Raw genomic sequence first — 18572 nt, forward strand, 5'->3', positions numbered from 1 at the left:
TTTTTGTTCTTTCCCTTCAAATCTAGTTTTTTGTGTATTCTTCCCTGCCCCCTGTATAACCTTACCCTGCTTTTCTTCCTTCCACAGCTATCCAACAACAGTAAACGAACGTATGCCACACAAATCATCTCCTTATATAGCCAAATTTGGCTCACCAGTCTGTAACCTACAAAATCACACAAATTACATACTAATCGAACAGAAATCCCAGGTTCTCTATTTCCACCCCCCCTCCATTCCGATACGCCTCCCGTCGACGCGCCCGACCACCGAGCCAGCCACCGGGTAAAAAATAGGATAACTGGACGAACTCCCCAAGGCGAGATCCATGCCTTCGATGAAGCCTGGGTAACAGCGAACCCCGAGGCCGCTCTGCAAAACATCAAAGAATTCGCCGCCCGGCGCGACGCTGCGCTCTCGATTACCTTTGAGCTGAAGAAGGCCCTCGATGTAAAGGGCCGTCTATACATCGCCGCCTTACAACGCGTGCGCGAATATGAAGCCCAATATCCCGAATACCGAGGCCACCCCAAGACTGAGAGTCGAGAAGCCAAACAACAGAGCGAGCCCCAGGTCATACAACTTACTGAGCAGTTGGCCAAGGTGCGGATCGAACGTGAGAACCTAGCGCAGGAGCTCAGTGACACCCGCAAGGAGGCCAGTGACACCTACAAGGAGCTCAATGCGGTCCTGCGAACGAACATTCAGTTGGCCACTGCTTCCCCTGCTCGCAATCCTGACACCTCTATTCCCGATACTGAGGGTCCTCACAATGTCCCTTGCGCCCACGGAAGCCCGACATTCGACAATAAGAGAGACGGTGTGAGGTCGAAGGCGTTCGGGGGTGCGATACCCCGCAAATTCAAGGACGAGGCCGATCCCTCGGCTTCCGACTTTGTCAAGACGCACCAGGCATGGCATGCCTTTGAAGCGCTGACTATGGAGACATGACCTACAGTGAATTTGCTAGAAAGTTCTACTTGCTGGCACTTCAGTCCAGGACACCTAAGGAAATCTGGAAGAGGGAGTTCTTCAAGCGCATCCCCTACCGGCTCCAGAACGCTCTGTGGCTCCACTATACGGACGAAAAGGTCTCCTCTGACGAGCTTCGTATATTTGGCAACCGCGCGCTTGTCACCTTGGAGATCCAAGATGAATGCCGCGACAACCGGAAGCGCAACAAGGCCCACAAGAAGGCTCAGCCCAGAAAGGATGAGAAGGATATGAATGAAGGTTTAGTTGATTGAGAAAAAGGAAACTTGGAGAGCGAGTCCTTGTAGGCGGAAAACTAGGCGCTGGACATCTTGGCGGACTCAGTCTCCCCTCTAGGGCAAGAAGGAGATATTAGTGTAATATTAGTGAAGGAGGTAAACTGTTGTACACTAGCCTTATTTCAGATGCAGATAAGCACCCTTCTCCGGGCAAACTATTGAATCGGGGTCCATACTCCGCATCTCGGACTAGTTGGGAGAGAGCCTTGTTCTTTCGAATTTTCCTGATTCATGGGCGAATAGATGTGTTGAATTAACGAGCCATTGGCCAAATCCCAACAAAGAGTGTCATGGGTGGGCGCAACTGACCGCTATGTAACATCGTCAAAGAGGAACCGTGGTTTGAACACCCTAGTCGAACTAGGAGTCGCGCCTACGGGCCTTCCACTGCCGCAACCGCGATGAAGAGACAGCAAATTGACTCTGTGTGTGACAGTGTGTGGAATGCCTTCAATGAGAGTCCCAGGTCCAACCAGAAAGTCAGGCGTGATTGGTATCGCCCTCTAATGGAACTGCTGTCGCATTTCGGTTCCCAACTGCTGCCTGGAGTTGCCGTTCTCGCCGTCGGTTAACGGTCTCTCTGGATCATAGTTTCTTGAGGGTTAGGGTTGATGCGCTCGCTATGGCCAAAAAAGCGGCAGACCAATCCCTGGATAACTTACTTTGCTACAAAGGTGAAAAAGACCAAAAAGAATAAACCAAAAAAAGTGAAAGAAGATAAAAAAGAGTAAATCAATCAACATTTATCAAGATTTGATCGAATGTTAATGGATTGGATTCGAGCTATTTGAGTGTGCCGCTTTTTTTGGCCAGAGCGAGATGCGCCACAGGGTGGCATGGACCCGTAAAATGGGTTCTTGGATTGGCCGAATAAGAGTGTGAGGTTTGGGAGTGCCGCCACACCTGGTCTGAGCTCCTGAGATAACGCGTGTGCAGGATGGAATGGATTGACCCATCACTGTAATCGAGTCAACGTAGGGTTTTCACGGAGGTATCTGGAGTGCGTCCTTCAGCCTATGGGCTATATTTTGTATACCTATTATCCTATTTGTTCCAACAACCGTCATTGTATGTTAACACTCGCTGTCGTTCTCCCAAGCGCCCAGTCACTTTCGTGCCAAGCTGTGTCAGGGACGTGCACGTGCCATTGTGTCCTGGCAACCTGGGGCTACCTGCCGCATGCGCCAGCGAATCCGCACCCCAGTACACTACGTAATCAATCGCCTCCCCTGTATTTGGAGGAACGCCTTTACCCTCGCTTCCGCCCCCGACCGGTCCGCCCCAACCTCTCCTCAACAACCAACTCATCATTCGTTCCACCCACCCACGCGACCGCCGATACCGTCGTTTATCGCCATTTTCATCGTGGTTGCCGAGGAATCCGACCGTCCTCGCTGACCTCGACTTTTTCCCTTCTCTATCCCTCCCAACCGATCGACCGCGTCGCCGAAGATGAAAGGCGCCCTGCTGACGGCAGCCTTGCTGCTGGGCTCTGCCCAAGGTGCTGTCCACAAGATGAAGCTGCAGAAAGTCCCTCTTTCGGAGCAACTTGTACGGTTTTGCGCCCATCTCCATCTCCTTGACCAGTATTAATGATTGTCGCGTGTAGGAAGCTGTTCCCATCAACACCCAGCTTGAGCATCTCGGCCAGAAGTACATGGGCATCCGCCCGCGCCAATCCCACAGCAGCGTTGTGTTTGACGGCATGATGGCCGATGTCAAGGGAAATCACCCAGTTCCCATTTCCAACTTCATGAATGCCCAATGTACGTCATGCTATCCCCTGTTTGTTTTGTTTGTTTGCGCAACCATAATTAACGGGTTCGCTTGCTAGATTTCTCCGACATCACCATCGGCAACCCCCCCCAAACATTCAAGGTTGTCCTCGACACTGGTAGCTCGAACCTGTGGGTTCCATCCGTTCAGTGTGGCTCGATCGCATGCTACCTGCATTCCAAGTACGACTCCTCCGCTTCATCCAGCTACGAGAAGAACGGGACCTCGTTTGAGATTCGGTACGGATCCGGCAGCCTGAGCGGTTTTGTCTCGCAGGATACATTGACTATTGGCGATATCACAGTCAAGGGTCAGGATTTTGCCGAGGCCACCAGTGAACCCGGTCTTGCCTTCGCGTTTGGCCGTTTCGATGGCATCCTGGGTCTTGGCTACAACACCATCTCAGTCAATGGGATCGTTCCCCCCTTTTACAAGATGGTTGAGCAGAAGTTGATCGACGAGCCTGTCTTTGCCTTCTACCTCGCCGACAGTGACGGAGAGTCTGAGGTGGTTTTTGGGGGTGTGGACAAGGACAAGTACACCGGCAAGATCACCACCATCCCACTGCGGCGCAAGGCGTACTGGGAGGTCGACTTTGATGCCCTCTCCTACGGCGATGACACGGCCGAGCTTGAGAACACTGGCGTTATCCTTGACACCGGTACTTCTCTGATCGCGCTCCCGAGCCAGCTCGCTGAAATGCTCAACGCTCAAATTGGCGCCAAGAAGAACTATGCTGGGCAGTATGCGATTGATTGTGAGAAGCGCGATTCCCTCAAGGATGTCACCTTCAACCTGGCCGGTTACAACTTCACTCTCGGCCCCTACGACTACGTCCTCGAAGTCAGTGGTAGCTGCATTTCCACCTTTATGGGCATGGATTTCCCGGCGCCTACTGGGCCCCTTGCCATTCTGGGTGATGCTTTCCTCCGCAGGTACTACTCTATTTATGACCTTGGTGCCAACACCGTGGGTCTGGCTGCCGCGAAGTAAAGGTTAAGGGTGGGACGGACAACCCGCACATGATAGGAGTTTGGGAATTGCGACTTGCTTGGACTGTAATTTGCTTTTCACCGTCAACTGGTTGTGCTCTTTTTCAACTTTTCCTAGTGTTTATCTAGCACCGTCAGCCAGAATGCAATTCCTTCCCCAGCACATGGTCCGCGTGTATGGCGCCAACTACTTCTGATGAACCACATATCCTGCTTACCTTCGTTAAATACTCCGAGCTCCATGCTTAGGCACGGTCGGGGCATGTCCTAATTGCGCCGGCTGCCAGGATTACGTATCAGATATCCAGCCGCTTGATTCCAAGCCTCGTTTCTGCGTTCGTTTTTGATGCTTTTGACCTTCTCATTTGCCGACCCAGAAGATGCAATGTAATGTATACACAAGCGCTGCTATGAATTCAATTAAAATCCAAGCAACTTATGAAGTATGCTTGTCATCTCCCCAAATACCCCTCGTTTGCCCAATTAACACCATATGCTTTCTCCCGATTCCGCGCCGACGCCCTTGATGCCCCAAAAGCCAGCCCAAATCATAGCTTCAGTTCACTTCACTTTTTAAACGTCGCCGTCCGTCCAGCCCGCTCATAATTCAATTTCCTAGCGCCCTGCGGCGCGTCCCCTGACTTTTTGGCATATGGGTCAAACGCCGCCTTGCCGCCACGTTTGCCTTTGCCTTTACCACCCTTGCCCCCGCTGCCGTCGTTGTTGTTGTGGTCACCCTTTGAAGGGGCTCGCAGCACGGACGAGGCGTTGGCATAATCGAACGGAACTTCGTCGTGGGCTTGCGCTTGAGCCTGCAACTGCGAATGGTCTTCGGAACCTGCTTGCGCCTTCAGCTGTTGGGATGCTGTCGCCCCCATCTTGTTCCGAAGGACTTCAACCTCGTGCTTGGCGCGCTTGGCCTCCGCTTGACCGGCATTCTTTCCGCTGGAAGAGGGTAGATCAGTATCCCCCTCTAATGCTTCCGTGTTGCTGCTCTCCGAGTCGGAAATCGATGCGTCAGGCAGCACCGTTCGTCCGGATTCATCAGTTTCGGGGGGCGTACTCCCAGCTTTTGCGCTTGAAGATTTGGTGGATTCACTGCTGGCTTTCCGCTTTTTCCCAGTTCTAAGTGTGAAGCCTTCGTCCTCAAAAACGGCACGAACCCCTGGGGCTTTCTCAACGGCATCGTGGGGCGATGGTGTCGGACCGTCCGGCAGCTCTTCCCTAACGGCACCAAAGTCGAAGCTATAGAGCGGAATCAAGTCCTTTTCGTCCATCGGGCGAGGTTTAGATGTCCCATCGAGGGCAGAGTTGATGGCCATGTCACCCCACAACTGAGAACGACTACTCTTGAGTTCTTCGATCTCGAGTGGCTTGTTGTCTCCTTCTGCGGCAGGTTTCTGTTGTTGTTGTGTTGGTCCGGTTTCTGAGGAGAATTGCGTAAAAAACTGCAACTTTGTCGGTCCATTCACGCCATTCCTCCGGGCCGCCTGAACGACTTCGAAAAGCTGGTCAACACGGGACCGGAGTATATGGGCATTGGGCCCCAGCAAGTTCCAGAGGGCCATCCGATCCGTAGGTAAGATGCGTGCTATCTCATTGATGGCTTGCTGGGACATGAAGAAGGTCGGGCTTTCGTCCTCCTTGCGTGCGAGATCATCCCGCCACTTGTATACCGATTTGTAAACGGCGAACTGCTCCCCGTTATACAAAGCTGGTGATTTGACTAGCGTATTGAACCAGCCGCGATTTCCCACGCCCGTCTCTGCGTCACAAATTGGATGTTCATAGCGCTGTAGAGACACTTCTTTAGACTTCTCGAGGACACGGTCGATGGGATTCATCGTGCCGTCGTTTTGCGAGGCTAGCTGCACAAGCTCGTTCCGCACCATGTCGTAAATGTAGAGAAGGAAGTGGGTGTCGGATCGGGCGTAGTAAAGCATCTCCTGAGGGAGGGGTCTAGGGATCAAATGTCAGTTGAGCAGATGAAGACAGACAAATTTATAATAACGAACCTTATGCGCCAGTCGGCAAGCTGATATTTCTTGTCCGCATCAAAATCAACGAACTTCTTGAGCAAAAAAGCAAGACTTTTCCTCGCATAGCCCAACGTGTCGCTAGCGTAAAAGGTATCAAACAGCCCGACCACGTACAACCCCAAGTCACGTTGGAGCCAGATGATGTCCATGAAACCACCATGAAGAACCTAGGCTTTTTAGAGACCGCATACAGTTGAGAACCCATGGACAGGCTTACCTTGACAATTTTTGGATCTGCAAAAACCTCATTGAGCACTTCAAGCTTGTGTCTCCACGGCACAAGGGTGTCAATTATCCAGTCCTTATCCCGCGTGCTGATTTGCATCAACGAAAGAAGTCCATTGTAAGACCGGTAGTCGTGATGCTCTAGATCAATAGCAATCTCCTTGGCTTTCTTCAGCTCCTCCAACATTTCCAAAACATCCTCAAAAGTGTCCACCCATACAGCTTGTGTGTGATCTATTGGCGGATACTTCGTGGGTTCGCAGCGTTGGTAAACTTCTGCCGGATACCTCATGCTAGCGATTTCGTGCTCGTATGGATGCTTATACCTATAACAATCAGCATGAAACCAGGCATTGAGAGTACTTCGTTCTGGGTGAGATGTACTGGGAATGCCCTCCCCCGTTGACGAATGTCACAAAACTAGCTGCCAAAGGGACTTGTGCGTGAGGCTTAGCGGTAACTTGGGGTTTCCATGGGCCTGATTCCGGATCCTGTGGCTTTTTCTCGAAATTGGATTGGGGCTTGAGGATATTTGCCCGCCTGAGAGACCAAGCCAACCCGGTATTGGTTGGTTTGGCCCGTTTTAGGTCACTACCCTGAAGAAGAATCAGCATGCAGATCAAGACCAGAGTATTGGAAGCAGTCGTTCGCACAGATTCGGCGGCAGGGGCATCTTTTTTCTTCACTAGCCCAGTGTACTCGTCGAGGCAGGTATCCGATTTCTCGAACAGCGTGTCGATCACATCCACCACGCCCTTCCATTGAATCTCGACATCGTCTACATCGTCTAATTTAGGACGTCTCTGTGCGGTGAACCGGCTGGCAGATTTGAGGACTCCATCCGCCAACTTGAGAATGCGATCGGTGTTCTGGTCGAGGCGGGTCGCAACCGAGGTATGGACAGTTCGCTGGAACCGGAGGTCTTCGTTTGCGAGAGTGTTGACAGAGCGCGTGACCGCAACGAGGGCAGAATGAACCAAGCTCCGCAACGGCTTGAGCTCATGCGTTGAGTCCATGATCCCGACGACACTAATAGCGGTGTGATTTGATCGGCGGGCGCAATTGGCGAGTTGAAAGCGCATCGCAAGAGTCGAGCGTGAAGTTGGGCCTTTGCGAACTTTGTCCTGCAAAAATCCGATAAGACGGCCTGTCACACGCGAAAACTACCTTCCAGCCAATCAGAGCCCGCAGTATGACGCTAAGATAAGAGCCACATGGAGTTGCTGCAACCTGGAAATCGGAGGACTTGAAGCAGCACCGAAGACCCCGACTCGGCGATAAAAGAGTCATCCCGCCCGTGTACCTTGATCGACCGAGATGTCGCAATCACTCGCTCCAGAATGCAATGAAATTAAGGAGTGAGCGGGGTACTTCTAGAATCAAAAAGCAGAGCTAATGAATAGTTTCTGGACAGGCGATATGACACTTGCTTCCTTAAATGGTACAGCGAAAGTAAGTTCTTTCCCAAGCAAGCTCTGCTCCGCCTGGCCGACGAGCTAAGGACAAGGCGACAGAATATCTTCGAGGAATAGGCACTACAGACAATAATGAATGTGCTGTGTTATTCAAAGAATACAGCACCTGTCTCAAAGTAAGGTCTCCATTTGTGTCTCTTTTGTGGATACATAGGTCGTCCAAAACATCAGTCGCTCATGGTGGGAATAATTTAGGGGGCGCTGAAGGCTCGCGGAATAGACAAACTTCTAGACGAGGCTCGAGAAGACAACAAGGAAAATGACGCGACGTTGATGGGGAAGAAGAAGTGTGAGTACACAGCCATATTTTCTTGCCAGGCAGAGATACTCGACATCGGTATCTATTTACTTCTAATTCGCCGCGCCCTGACCAACTTTCCATGCAGAACGGCGTGCGACGGGGAACCAGAGGAGATAGCTGGCTTCTGCCACGCAGTCGGTCTCCCGGCTGTTGTACTACTATAATCTGTCATTAATATACCTTGATTTTGTTTAACTGGATACCTCCCCCTGCCCAAAGATTGTCCTCATTCCTCGTCGGGAGGAAAGACTTATGTGACCGTTTGGCTTTCCCATTGATGGGAGGTCAGGTCTTGGGGTTTCAAGCCCCACATATGCACGGACCACACAGTCCGTCCGGGCCCCTGGGTTGTTTCCAGACAGGTTTTGACATCCTCCCAAGATCTGGGACAACAAATGCTCATGCCAAGTCGGAGTTTAAAGCCGAGGTCCTGCGCCTTTCACGCTGTTTCTTTACTACCGATTCTCGAGCTCGCACGCGCATACCGCCAGCCCTGTGTCGAACGCTTTTGACGCCATTGCTTCCGCTTCTCCCTCCCGACGAATCGAAACGAATCGAGCGCTCACGACCGCCGAGTCTCTGCCTTGGCCCGGAATGGTCAAGCCATAGCGACTTTCGCGATTCTATGCACCCCTTCTCTGTCCTGACGCTTGGAATCTTCGTAGCTGGCTACATCACTGCTCGATGGGATTTAGTCACCCGCCTCTATGAACTCGCCATCTTTGCCTGGAATTACGGAGTGGTGGTGAGGACCCCTACTGACCCCAGTAGTCTCATCCAAAGCCTAACAGTGTGTCTTTCGTGATAGACTCGCGCCGCCAAAGGATTCGTCGTACTCAGCCTCGTTTTCTTTCTGATCTTCTTACCGGTCGAGCGTCTCGCGACCCGCGAAGGGAATCTGGTATGACAGTACAAGTCCACGCCTTCCGTTGAGCGCCCCACGCCCCAATGCCTGCTGACCAATCCATGTCCCAGCACCCACGATCTACAGTTTCCGGAATCTCGGCGAGAGAACAACTAAGACGACGTGGCTCTTTCTGATCCGTCGCGCCACGATTGTTACCTGACATGCCAGAGAGTGATGGCCTGATGCGTGTGTTTTGGCCGGCTGATCTGCCACGGTCAGATCTCCAGGGCGTGGTGGTTGGGTGGAAAAACTCCGCTCTAGATGTCTTTGTTGTGGCTGTCTTGGAGGAAGTTGAAGTATGCTGGGTCTTCCCCTCTTCCTGGTAAAACACTAGGGCACCGCACAAGAGGACTAACAGATACTAGCCTCGAAATGTCGAGTTTGCCCTTAAGGTCGGCACACTCCTTCGGAACGCCCCCCATCCGGTAAGCCGCATCTACGAGCTCTGTGGCCAATCAACAATCAACGTACTTGGTCTTGCCAACGTACCCGACACCGCCGATGTCGACCCATCATGGATACGAGCAACCGTGGTGCCCGGTTGTCAAATACCGGCCGTGACCTGTTCCCGTGCCTCCAGCGTCCAACTCATACTTTTTGAACGGCCACAGCCGGAAAGGATGCAGTATATGTCACTCCATCCCATCGCTCTAGCGTTGGATGACAAGCATGACAGCTTTCGGCAAGAGGTGCCTGACGGGAGCGAGGACGACGATGAAAAGGACGAGCGCAGGAAGAAGGATCATAAGAAACGGCTTGTTGAAAAGCTCAGGCAGCATTCGATCTCTAAGCGCATTCCCTCAGAGAAAGAAAAGGCGCTTGCTAAAATCGTGAACCAAATCAACTGGGCGTGGGAGCTGGAAACGCTTTTACAGAAGAACGTCTCTCGCATTGGCACGCGCCCTAAGCGGAGCTTGAGTGTTTCTGAGAGGGTCGTTGAGTCGGCCACAACAGCGCGAGACATGATGCTTGTTTGGATGTGGAACCTTTTCACCGCCTACGTGTGGCCGATCATCAAAAGGATCTTCGTCATGGGGCTAATGGGCCACCGCATTGCTGCCGAACTGCTCCTGCGCATCTTGGAATGGCGTGCGCAGCCAAAGTATGCCGCACTTAAAGATATTTCGGCCACAGCTCAGCAGGTCGAGATCCGTCTCCAGCAATTTTGCTACTGGCCGATGCAGTACGTCACTCTTCGGCGCCGGAAGAATGACTGGGAAAGCGTAACCACGAGTCACCCCGACTACATCCGCTTTTACAACAGCCTCTGGCTGGTCGCCAACGACGTGATAATTGGCATTGCACTAGGTTCCTACATCATCGATAATGCCAGTTGGGTGGCCGAGGAGATCAGTCAACTCCTTAGCCAATACACAGTGGATGCGCTGCAAACTAGTATTTCCTGGCTTATGGGATGGCCAGCCGGGTTGAAGCTGAACAATGAATTGGGCGCATTTCTCGGAGATTTGTTCCTATGGGTCATTGATTACTGGTCGAGTATGGCTCTTCTAACATTTTCCCTCTTTCCTCTGACACAACGTTGATCTCCTTATGGAAACGGCTGCTGACCAAGAACTAGGCTGTATCGTGGCGCTTCGCCCGGTCTTGCCACACATCATTCTCTTCATCGGCTTTTCGAGTTTCGCCGGTGCCAGCATGCCGATTGCCCTTTTCTCCGACCTTCTCTCTATCTTGACCGTGCACATCTACTCCTTCTACCTAGCCTCGGCGCGCATCTACCATTGGCAGCTCAACATCCTGATCTCCCTGTTTCACTTGTTCAGGGGCAAGAAGCACAACGTTCTCCGGAACCGCATCGACTCGTGCGACTATGATCTCGACCAGCTACTCGTTGGGACTATCCTCTTCACCCTTCTTTTCTTCTTGCTCCCAACGGTAGTAGTTTTCTATCTTAATTTTGCAATCGCACGCATGATAATTATTTCACTAAAGGCCGTTTTCGACACCATGCTTTCGTGTCTGAACCATTTCCCTCTTTTTGCGCTTATGCTTCGAGTCAAGGACCCCGGAAGGCTTCCAGGTGATATCCCCTCTAACAATCCACCCTTGTCCTTTTCGGCTGTTAACATGACTACAGGTGGCGTTCGCTTTGAACTTCGAGATACCCGAGACTTTGATTATTCGCTCAACGATCCATCCCCACCTCCTACTTCAATCTCTGTGGTACACTTGAAGGTGAGTCGTTTGCCAGTGCCCATCAACAGGGGGGTGTTTTTAACCGCCAGCAAACAGTCCGTTCCTCTGAAGTTCACCGCCATGTTCCACCAATACTTTCAAATGGGACAGCGGATCCGCAAACATTATCTCTCGCCACGGGTATTACTGTGCCTACTCACCGGCAAATTTGTCCCACCATTGAACCGAAAGAACCTGTACAGTCTCCAGTACAGCATGCTCCCAGCACGGAGAGCGGGAGTTATGGAAATGTGGGATGCAGTCAACTCGCTCCCAGAACCCAAGAAGAGGAAACCCCCTGTCCAGGTCCCTATTCTAACCAACGGGAAGAAATTCCCAAGTAATCACTCCGGGGGAAGATCACGGGGGTATGGGTAGACTTATGGACTACAATGTCCCACCGTTCTAGGCCCTCCTTTTATACCTTAATAGGCCACGTCATCTGACTTTGTCCTCTCTCTCCCTATACCATTGTGAATGTTGTGACTCAACAGTCTGTGATACCCTACCCCTTATCCCTTGCACTTCAACTGGTATGATGATAGTTTTAATAGTGAGAAGAGAACAACCGATAAGTATGATGTCCAACTTGCCCGTGGCAAGGTACAGTTTGATATCACGCCGACCGAAACACCGCTGACAGGGAAAAAATCTGCCAATAAATTCCCTTGAGTCGTGGCTTCGCCGTGTTTGCAGATCGTAGACAATAATAACCAGAGACATGACACTGTTCCGGATACTCCAGGGAGCATATCTAAGCAAAAAACTCTAAATACCATCACTGACTTTTGTCATTGTAATGGAAGTTATGGATGGACGCACCTAAAAACCATGGTGTTTATATAAGTGTTTCTGAAAGAGGGGTCTCCGGAAGTCATCCTGAGGGCCTGACACACCCCACTCGGGCTCCGCCAACTTCGGTCCAGACCCCTGCTTCGATTTCCCGGTCAGACCTCACATACACTACACGCCAGCTACAGTGCCAGAGGCACGTGGCTGTGAAACATTTCACGGAGGGAAAGTGCGTTCTATGCCCACAAAGAAACTTAACCGGGGAGTTTGTAAACACAGGGTGGCCCGGATCGGAAAATTACCTAAAATAGCCCCAGGTCCTTGACGCGTATGGCGCCCGCAGAATGAGGACAGCAGAGGTATTCTCCCTGCTATTCTAAGTTTCCGGAAAGCTACCTACAAATGTAAGCTGACCTTGACCAGTTTTATGTACCCTTACACTGCTTAACCTGTACATAAAACCGCTTTATTTTGATTTTTTCCTCAGCTATATTCCACGGGGAGGTCCCAACTTGGAACTTGCAGGGCTCAGTCCAGGTAGGTATGTACCTGACATTCTATCCATTTACACTCCTCTTCTCACTCTTAACCCTTCATTTACATAGCCAACCGACCTTACCTATCTCTTAGGTACTTCTATCCACCAAGGTACCTTCACCCCTCCCATTTTATTTGGTTCATCAAGTGCACTGCACATGATCAGCTGCCCCAGATCGGGTATTCGGAATAGTCACTTAGCCCCAGCGACTACGATACCTTCAAGGTTTTCTTAGTTTAAGCCGAAACTCATAACTCACCTCTTTTTGAACACCCTGCTAGGCTACGCTCACAGCGGTGAATTAGCCAGGATGTCTGCACCCGATCCTAAAGAGCGATTCCATCGACAGTTCCAGGTCTCTGTCGCTTGTATGTTCATTCCCCTTGCTGCCGCGCGATCATGGTCCAAGCTGACGTCCAAAATTATAGCCATCCAGGAGCAGATCGACCGACTTTTTAAGCTCTCTACCGCGGGAGGTGAGAGGGAAGATGCAGTTGAGCATACATTGAGCTGTATCTCGCACCTCTCCAAAGACGTAGCCGATGCTACCGACTTCCTCCCGGCCTATGACCAACGCACCTATTCCGATACGGTCAAATCCCTGAAGGACCAGGTCAATGAGGCCGAAGTCAAATTCAAGCCCAAAAGCCGTTTTCAATTCAAGAAGCGCACAGATAATGGCTCCGCCGTGGCAGACAAGGCCGACACCCGCCGTCTCGATCTGGCCGTGAATAGTAACAGCAGTGGGCAGCAGCCGACAGAGGTTAAGGACACTGTCGGCTCCCTGCCGAGCTTTACATCCACCACAACCACCGGCCCGACCAAGAACTACAACGCCGAGGTTACTCGTCAGGGCGAGGGTGGAGATCACTCCGGCATTCGCAAGCCTTCCTTTTCTACTGCCCGCGACATTGATCTGTCCGACCACATTCGTGTGCACATCACACTGCCGGCTTCGGCTTCGCGTGCCACCTCAGCTGGCACACTGACCGACCTCCACCAGTGTGTTGTTGACATGTCGCTTCCTACATGCACCGGTCCTATGGACACTTCCAACGCGGGCCCTGACGCACACATTGGTACCCCCTTCGCTAGCCTGATGCTTAAGGAGATCAAAAGCAGCGTTATTGTAGCCGGCCATGTCAACGGCCCTGTGCATGTGACGCGCGTGCGAGATAGCGTCGTCGTGGTGATTGCTCGCCAGGTACGCATCCACGAGTGCCGCAACGTGGTCTTTTATTTGCACTGCGTCAGCCGGCCCATTGTTGAGGACTGCAAGGATGTGAGGTTCGCGAAGTGCCCCGAAATTTACGTGAGTCATCTCTATTCCCTCAGTTGCCTGTCTGTTCTCTCACCCGTCTTCATCTGCCTATCACCCCTCTTACCCCCCTTCCGATGCCTTTTCCTAGTATTACCCTGCATGCCGCGGCCACCATACGATCTGCTAACGTGCTACATGGGTACATAGTTGACGGACAAAGAGAGGACCGAGGCCAACTTGTACGACCAGGTTGACGACTTCAAGTGGCTCAAAACATTTAGCTCACCTAATTGGAGCCTGCTGCCTGACTCAGAAGTAATTACGGACCAAGTGTGGAAGAAGGCCTTGGCTGGTGAGCCCGGTACCCTCATTGACGACACTCTGCAGACCCTAGGGGTCAACAATAAGAAGGCCTGATATAGCGTGGCAGGCTTAGAACCCCGGCCATTCGTTATTCAGGAATCACAGGGTGGAATAGCTGGGGAGGTTAATACCCGTCGGAGACACTGAGCCGTGGCGTCAGGTTGTACTCAGTTTAGGAGTTAAGGGCGCTGAATCAAGTCAATCGATGATTTCAACTGTATTTTCTCCTAGGCGGCAACAACAAGAGCCGCGTAAGAACGTGTAATTCCATGCTAGAAGCCAGTCAATAAACAATCGCTGACTGGCTACCCTACATCCCTATCAGAATGAACCCAAATGGTGGTATACTCGCGAATTGGACCTGGTTGAAGAACTGTTGGTCCGGACGCCAGCAAAATGATATCCCATAACATAGAACCCAACCAAGCAACGCCGATTACTTAAAGGTATCGCCTGGACTTCGTTCGCTCCCCCACGCGCCCTCTCCACCTCGCAGTTTCACTCAACCATCTTGTCCACTCCATTACCGCCTCCATCCGCAGCTTTTCCCGGCCCTTCTCCGTCACCAGCCCCGCGGCGCACAAACGTCAGGCCATCCTCCTGTGTCCGCGCCAGCATCCGTGCTTGTGCCGCCCGTCTCGCCTCTAACCGCTTTACTTCGGCCTCCTGCCGCGCGATGGCTCCACTTACATCGCCTACCGCCCGCACAGCCGCCCGCGCCCGCTGGAGCTTGTGCTTAAGGTTGTCCGTGGCTATGGGGAGGTCCTTAATGGAGAGTTGCGGTTGGTGCTGCTGTTGGGGTAATTGGCTTGGGTTATCGTGGTTGTTGCTAGGATTGGAAGGAGTTGGCGCAGTGGTAGGGAGAGGAGTGACCCCGGTCCCGCCCTGCTGTGCCGAGGGGCCTGCAGCGGTATTGCCGCCGCCAGGGCCGTGAGGAGATGAAGATTGTTGCAGAGAAGTTATGCCGCGTAATCCGGTGATAATGGAGGAGAGCTCGGTCACCACGTCGACGGTATCAGGCGAAATGTGCAGCGCCATTGTGGGCGAGGAAAAGGTCACCTAAAGGTGCCTTCCCAAGGTTCGGGTTGTTGTCTTTCTCCCCTTCGTTTTTGCTGATTCTCGAGTCAAATACGGTGGCCTGCTCTTGAATAATGGTTTTTGATAGCTTTGGGGTTCCAAAACACCACGCCGATGAAACGGCCTATTTGTACCGTTAAGATCGAGGAAGTGTGAACTTGAGTTGGGATTGGGAAGTTTGTCGTCTCAAGCAGCATGGGGGACAAATGCGCTAGGCGGTTTTGGGGGGATGGGGGTCTCCACAGCAGCTTTGTTGCTGCCCGCAGTGGGTTAGGAGTGGGCTACGGAGGTACCCCGCCATGTGAACCTTCTTAACGACGGAAGTACACAATGCAGGATGAATTTCGTCTATGCGTTTAGATGATCCGGCTACGTTTTCTCTACAAGTTCCACAGGGAGATTTTCTGTTGAAACTTCAGATTGAGTTTATCTAACTTTCGAAGTCCCTGGACTCCGTCAAGCACCATTCAGGGCCAGGTTGCCACGTTCGTTGATGGTTACCCCCGCGTCGGATGCATGAGATCTGTGACAGAGCTCCATGCATCGGGCAGTTTGGGATGACCCAATCACTTTCCCGACGCCCCCCTCGTGTTATCAACGCCGATTAGAACCCCCTGGGAAACTTAATCAACTTGATCATGGTGGTTGAGTGATTTTACGAGTTGACCAAGGCAGCTTGCATCCGCACCAAGGGTTAGGGGTATGTATGAGACAAATTGCGCGGCATAGTTTTAATAGTAGTAACTACAAGTTCCACCCCTCCCGTCCCTTCGTCTCTAAATGCTTTTCCGGCTCCCCAATTCAAGTTCCCCTCGACCCACAACACCGATTCTAAAAAGGTAGAACTTCATTGTTCCCACACATCGTCTGTCGAACCCACGAAAGATCACTTCCGTGCCACTACGCAATATGGCTCCCGATCACAAGGCCTGCCTGAGTACGTCCCGTCGTCCCGACTATCCGCTCGTCGCCTGTTACATCCTGATATACCTCGAAGTGGGGTGGCTGATCATGATGCTGTTGCGGTCGTCTAGTCGTGATTGACGGCTGGGGTATTCCCACGGATGAATCGCCCAAGAATGGCGATGCTATTGCCGCCGCTGAGACGCCCGTCATGGATGCGTTCTCTAAAAGCACCACCGGTTTTACCGAGCTCGAGGCTTCGTCGCTTGCCGTTGGTCTCCCCGAGGGCCTGATGGGGAACTCCGAAGTCGGCCATCTCAACATTGGCGCCGGCCGTGTCGTGTGGCAGGACGTCGTCCGCATTGACCAAACCGTCAAGAAGGGCGAGCTGGGCCAAAATGAGGTTATCAAGAAGGTCTTGGAGGCATCCAAGAGTGGGAACGGGCGCCTACACCTCTGTGGCCTCGTTTCCCACGGTGGCGTGGTGAGTACATGGTGCCTCATGGGTTCGGTTCGCGGTCAGGCACTAATCTGGTCGACTCTTGACAGCACGCAAAACAAACGCACTTGTACGCGCTCCTCCGCGCTGCCAAGGCGGCCGGCGTACCCAAGGTCTTCATTCACTTCTTCGGCGATGGTCGCGATACGGACCCGAAGTCCGGTGCTGCATACATGGAGGAGCTGCAGTCTACAATCCAGGAAATTGGCATTGGTCAGATCGCCACCGTCGTCGGCCGGTACTACGCCATGGACCGCGACAAGAGGTGGGAGCGAAACGAGATTGCTCTTAAGGGCTTGATCCTCGGCGAAGGCGAGAAGAGCGACGACCCGGTCAAGACCGTCAAAGAGCGCTACAAGAACGGGGAAACGGACGAGTTTCTTAAGCCCATCATCGTCGGTGGCGACGAGGGCCGTATCAAAGGTAGGGTGTTTCATTCATCACCGCTTTGAACTCACGGATGCTGACTTTCTTTGGTAGACGGTGACAACGTCTTTTTCTTCAACTACCGTTCTGACCGTGTTCGGCAAATCACCCAGCTCTTAGGCGATGTCGACCGCTCTCCGAGGCCCGATTTCCCCTACCCTAAGATCAACCTGGTGACCATGACCCAGTACAAGCTTGACTACCCGTTTGAGATTGCCTTCAAACCCCAGCACATGGGCAACGTGCTCGCTGAGTGGCTTGGTAAGCAGAACGTCGAGCAGGTCCACGTTGCTGAGACCGAGAAATACGCCCACGTCACCTTCTTCTTCAACGGCGGCGTGGAGAAGGTCTTCCCTCTCGAAACGCGTGATGAGTCGCAGGACTTGGTGCCCTCGAACAAGAGCGTGGCGACCTACGATAAGGCCCCTGAGATGAGTGCCGACGGTGTTGCCGACCAAGTTTGCAAGCGTTTGTCGGAACAAAAATTCCCCTTCGTCATGAACAACTTCGCCCCCCCGGACATGGTTGGTCATACCGGCGTGTACGAAGCTGCCATTGTGGGCTGCACAGCCACCGACAAAGCCATTGGCAAGATCTACGAGGGCTGCAAGAAAGATGGCTACATTCTCTTTATCACCGCCGACCACGGCAACGCCGAGGAGATGAAGTTTTCCGACGGTAAGCCCAAGACGTCGCATACCACGAACAAGGTCCCCTTCATCATGGCGAACGCCCCAGAGGGTTGGAGCTTAAAGAAGGAGGGTGGCGTTCTGGGTGACGTGGCCCCCACTGTCCTTACTGCCATGGGGCTACCCGTGCCAGAGGAGATGACGGGTTCGAACCTGTTGACCAGGTCGTAACACACCAAAACTCAAGACGCAAGACGAATTCTTTGGCGGCAAGAGTGAGGAACGGTGGAAGACGCAGACAATACGAAGTATAGATGATAGATTTGCGACAATGAATGATGCAATCAAAATCAATCATGCAAGTCCTTTCCTTGGTGGGTCTGCTTGGGCGTGAGCACACGATTCGTCTTGCGACCAACAGCGAAGTCTGTTAAGGTAAAGTATCTGCCTTCCGGGCCAGCCAAACGAGCATCTTGTGTATCACCACATCCTTGAGTCGGGGTCAATACAATCATGTCTTATCCACATGTACTTGAGTGTACGTAGGTAGGTAGAAGCGCTGGGCTCCCCTTTGCGGGCCTAGCAGCACAGTCGGTGAACTTTTGACAACTTCTTGGCGATGGCGGATCGACCAACAGAGATTCCAGCACCTAGTCACAGGGCCTGGGAAATGAGGTCCCAGCCATGGTCCAGTAGTGCGGTTCCTGTCGAGGTAATCGAGCACACGGCGGCGCCGAAACACCCCCTTGTGCCTGCACCCTTCCAAATGGAGCGTTGAAATGCGGGGGGCGGCTGAAGAATGCAGGATGCAGTCTGGGGATCGGTCTGGGGAAGGACACGCGATCCAAGGTATCTTCCCCGCGTTTTGGCGCAGCGACAATACCTTCTCAAGGGCGATCACC

At 52.5% G+C, this 18572-nt stretch overlaps 6 protein-coding genes across 6 annotated transcripts; 4 read left to right on the top strand and 2 right to left on the bottom strand.

Annotated features, from left to right (window-relative positions):
* Positions 1-2723: 2723 nt before the first annotated feature.
* Positions 2724-4040, top strand: C8A04DRAFT_33070 (vacuolar protease; the record flags this gene model as incomplete). Its single annotated transcript, XM_062782319.1, has 3 exons — positions 2724-2822; positions 2881-3037; positions 3106-4040. 3 exons carry the CDS (start codon positions 2724-2726, stop codon positions 4038-4040), a joined length of 1191 nt encoding a protein of 396 aa, XP_062632802.1.
* A 565-nt stretch (positions 4041-4605) lies between these two features.
* Positions 4606-7319, bottom strand: C8A04DRAFT_40719 (ribonuclease H-like domain-containing protein; the record flags this gene model as incomplete). The annotated part of the gene is made up of 5 exons (XM_062785041.1): positions 4606-5998; positions 6055-6245; positions 6296-6629; positions 6688-6899; positions 6957-7319. The coding sequence occupies 5 exons, from the start codon at positions 7317-7319 to the stop codon at positions 4606-4608; spliced, it is 2493 nt and encodes an 830-aa protein (XP_062632803.1).
* Positions 7320-7620: 301 nt separating this feature from the next.
* C8A04DRAFT_40720 (uncharacterized protein) lies at positions 7621-11560 on the top strand (the record flags this gene model as incomplete). The annotated part of the gene is made up of 11 exons (XM_062785042.1): positions 7621-7661; positions 7718-7755; positions 7818-7894; positions 7974-8067; positions 8745-8824; positions 8888-8980; positions 9157-9282; positions 9352-10483; positions 10566-11027; positions 11085-11182; positions 11240-11560. The coding sequence occupies 11 exons, from the start codon at positions 7621-7623 to the stop codon at positions 11558-11560; spliced, it is 2562 nt and encodes an 853-aa protein (XP_062632804.1).
* A 1262-nt stretch (positions 11561-12822) lies between these two features.
* Positions 12823-14190, top strand: C8A04DRAFT_33073 (tubulin binding cofactor C-domain-containing protein; the record flags this gene model as incomplete). The annotated part of the gene is made up of 3 exons (XM_062782320.1): positions 12823-12880; positions 12941-13824; positions 13981-14190. 3 exons carry the CDS (start codon positions 12823-12825, stop codon positions 14188-14190), a joined length of 1152 nt encoding a protein of 383 aa, XP_062632805.1.
* A 444-nt stretch (positions 14191-14634) lies between these two features.
* C8A04DRAFT_33074 (uncharacterized protein) lies at positions 14635-15174 on the bottom strand (the record flags this gene model as incomplete). The annotated part of the gene is made up of 1 exon (XM_062782321.1): positions 14635-15174. One exon carries the CDS (start codon positions 15172-15174, stop codon positions 14635-14637), a length of 540 nt encoding a protein of 179 aa, XP_062632806.1.
* A 948-nt stretch (positions 15175-16122) lies between these two features.
* Positions 16123-17901, top strand: C8A04DRAFT_33075 (BPG-independent; the record flags this gene model as incomplete). The annotated part of the gene is made up of 4 exons (XM_062782322.1): positions 16123-16150; positions 16248-16600; positions 16666-17038; positions 17096-17901. 4 exons carry the CDS (start codon positions 16123-16125, stop codon positions 17899-17901), a joined length of 1560 nt encoding a protein of 519 aa, XP_062632807.1.
* Between the last annotated feature and the right edge of the window lie 671 nt (positions 17902-18572).

This window comes from Dichotomopilus funicola, assembly GCF_033296635.1.
Source record: "Dichotomopilus funicola strain CBS 141.50 unplaced genomic scaffold C8A04scaffold_110, whole genome shotgun sequence".
Classification (NCBI taxonomy): domain Eukaryota; kingdom Fungi; phylum Ascomycota; class Sordariomycetes; order Sordariales; family Chaetomiaceae; genus Dichotomopilus; species Dichotomopilus funicola.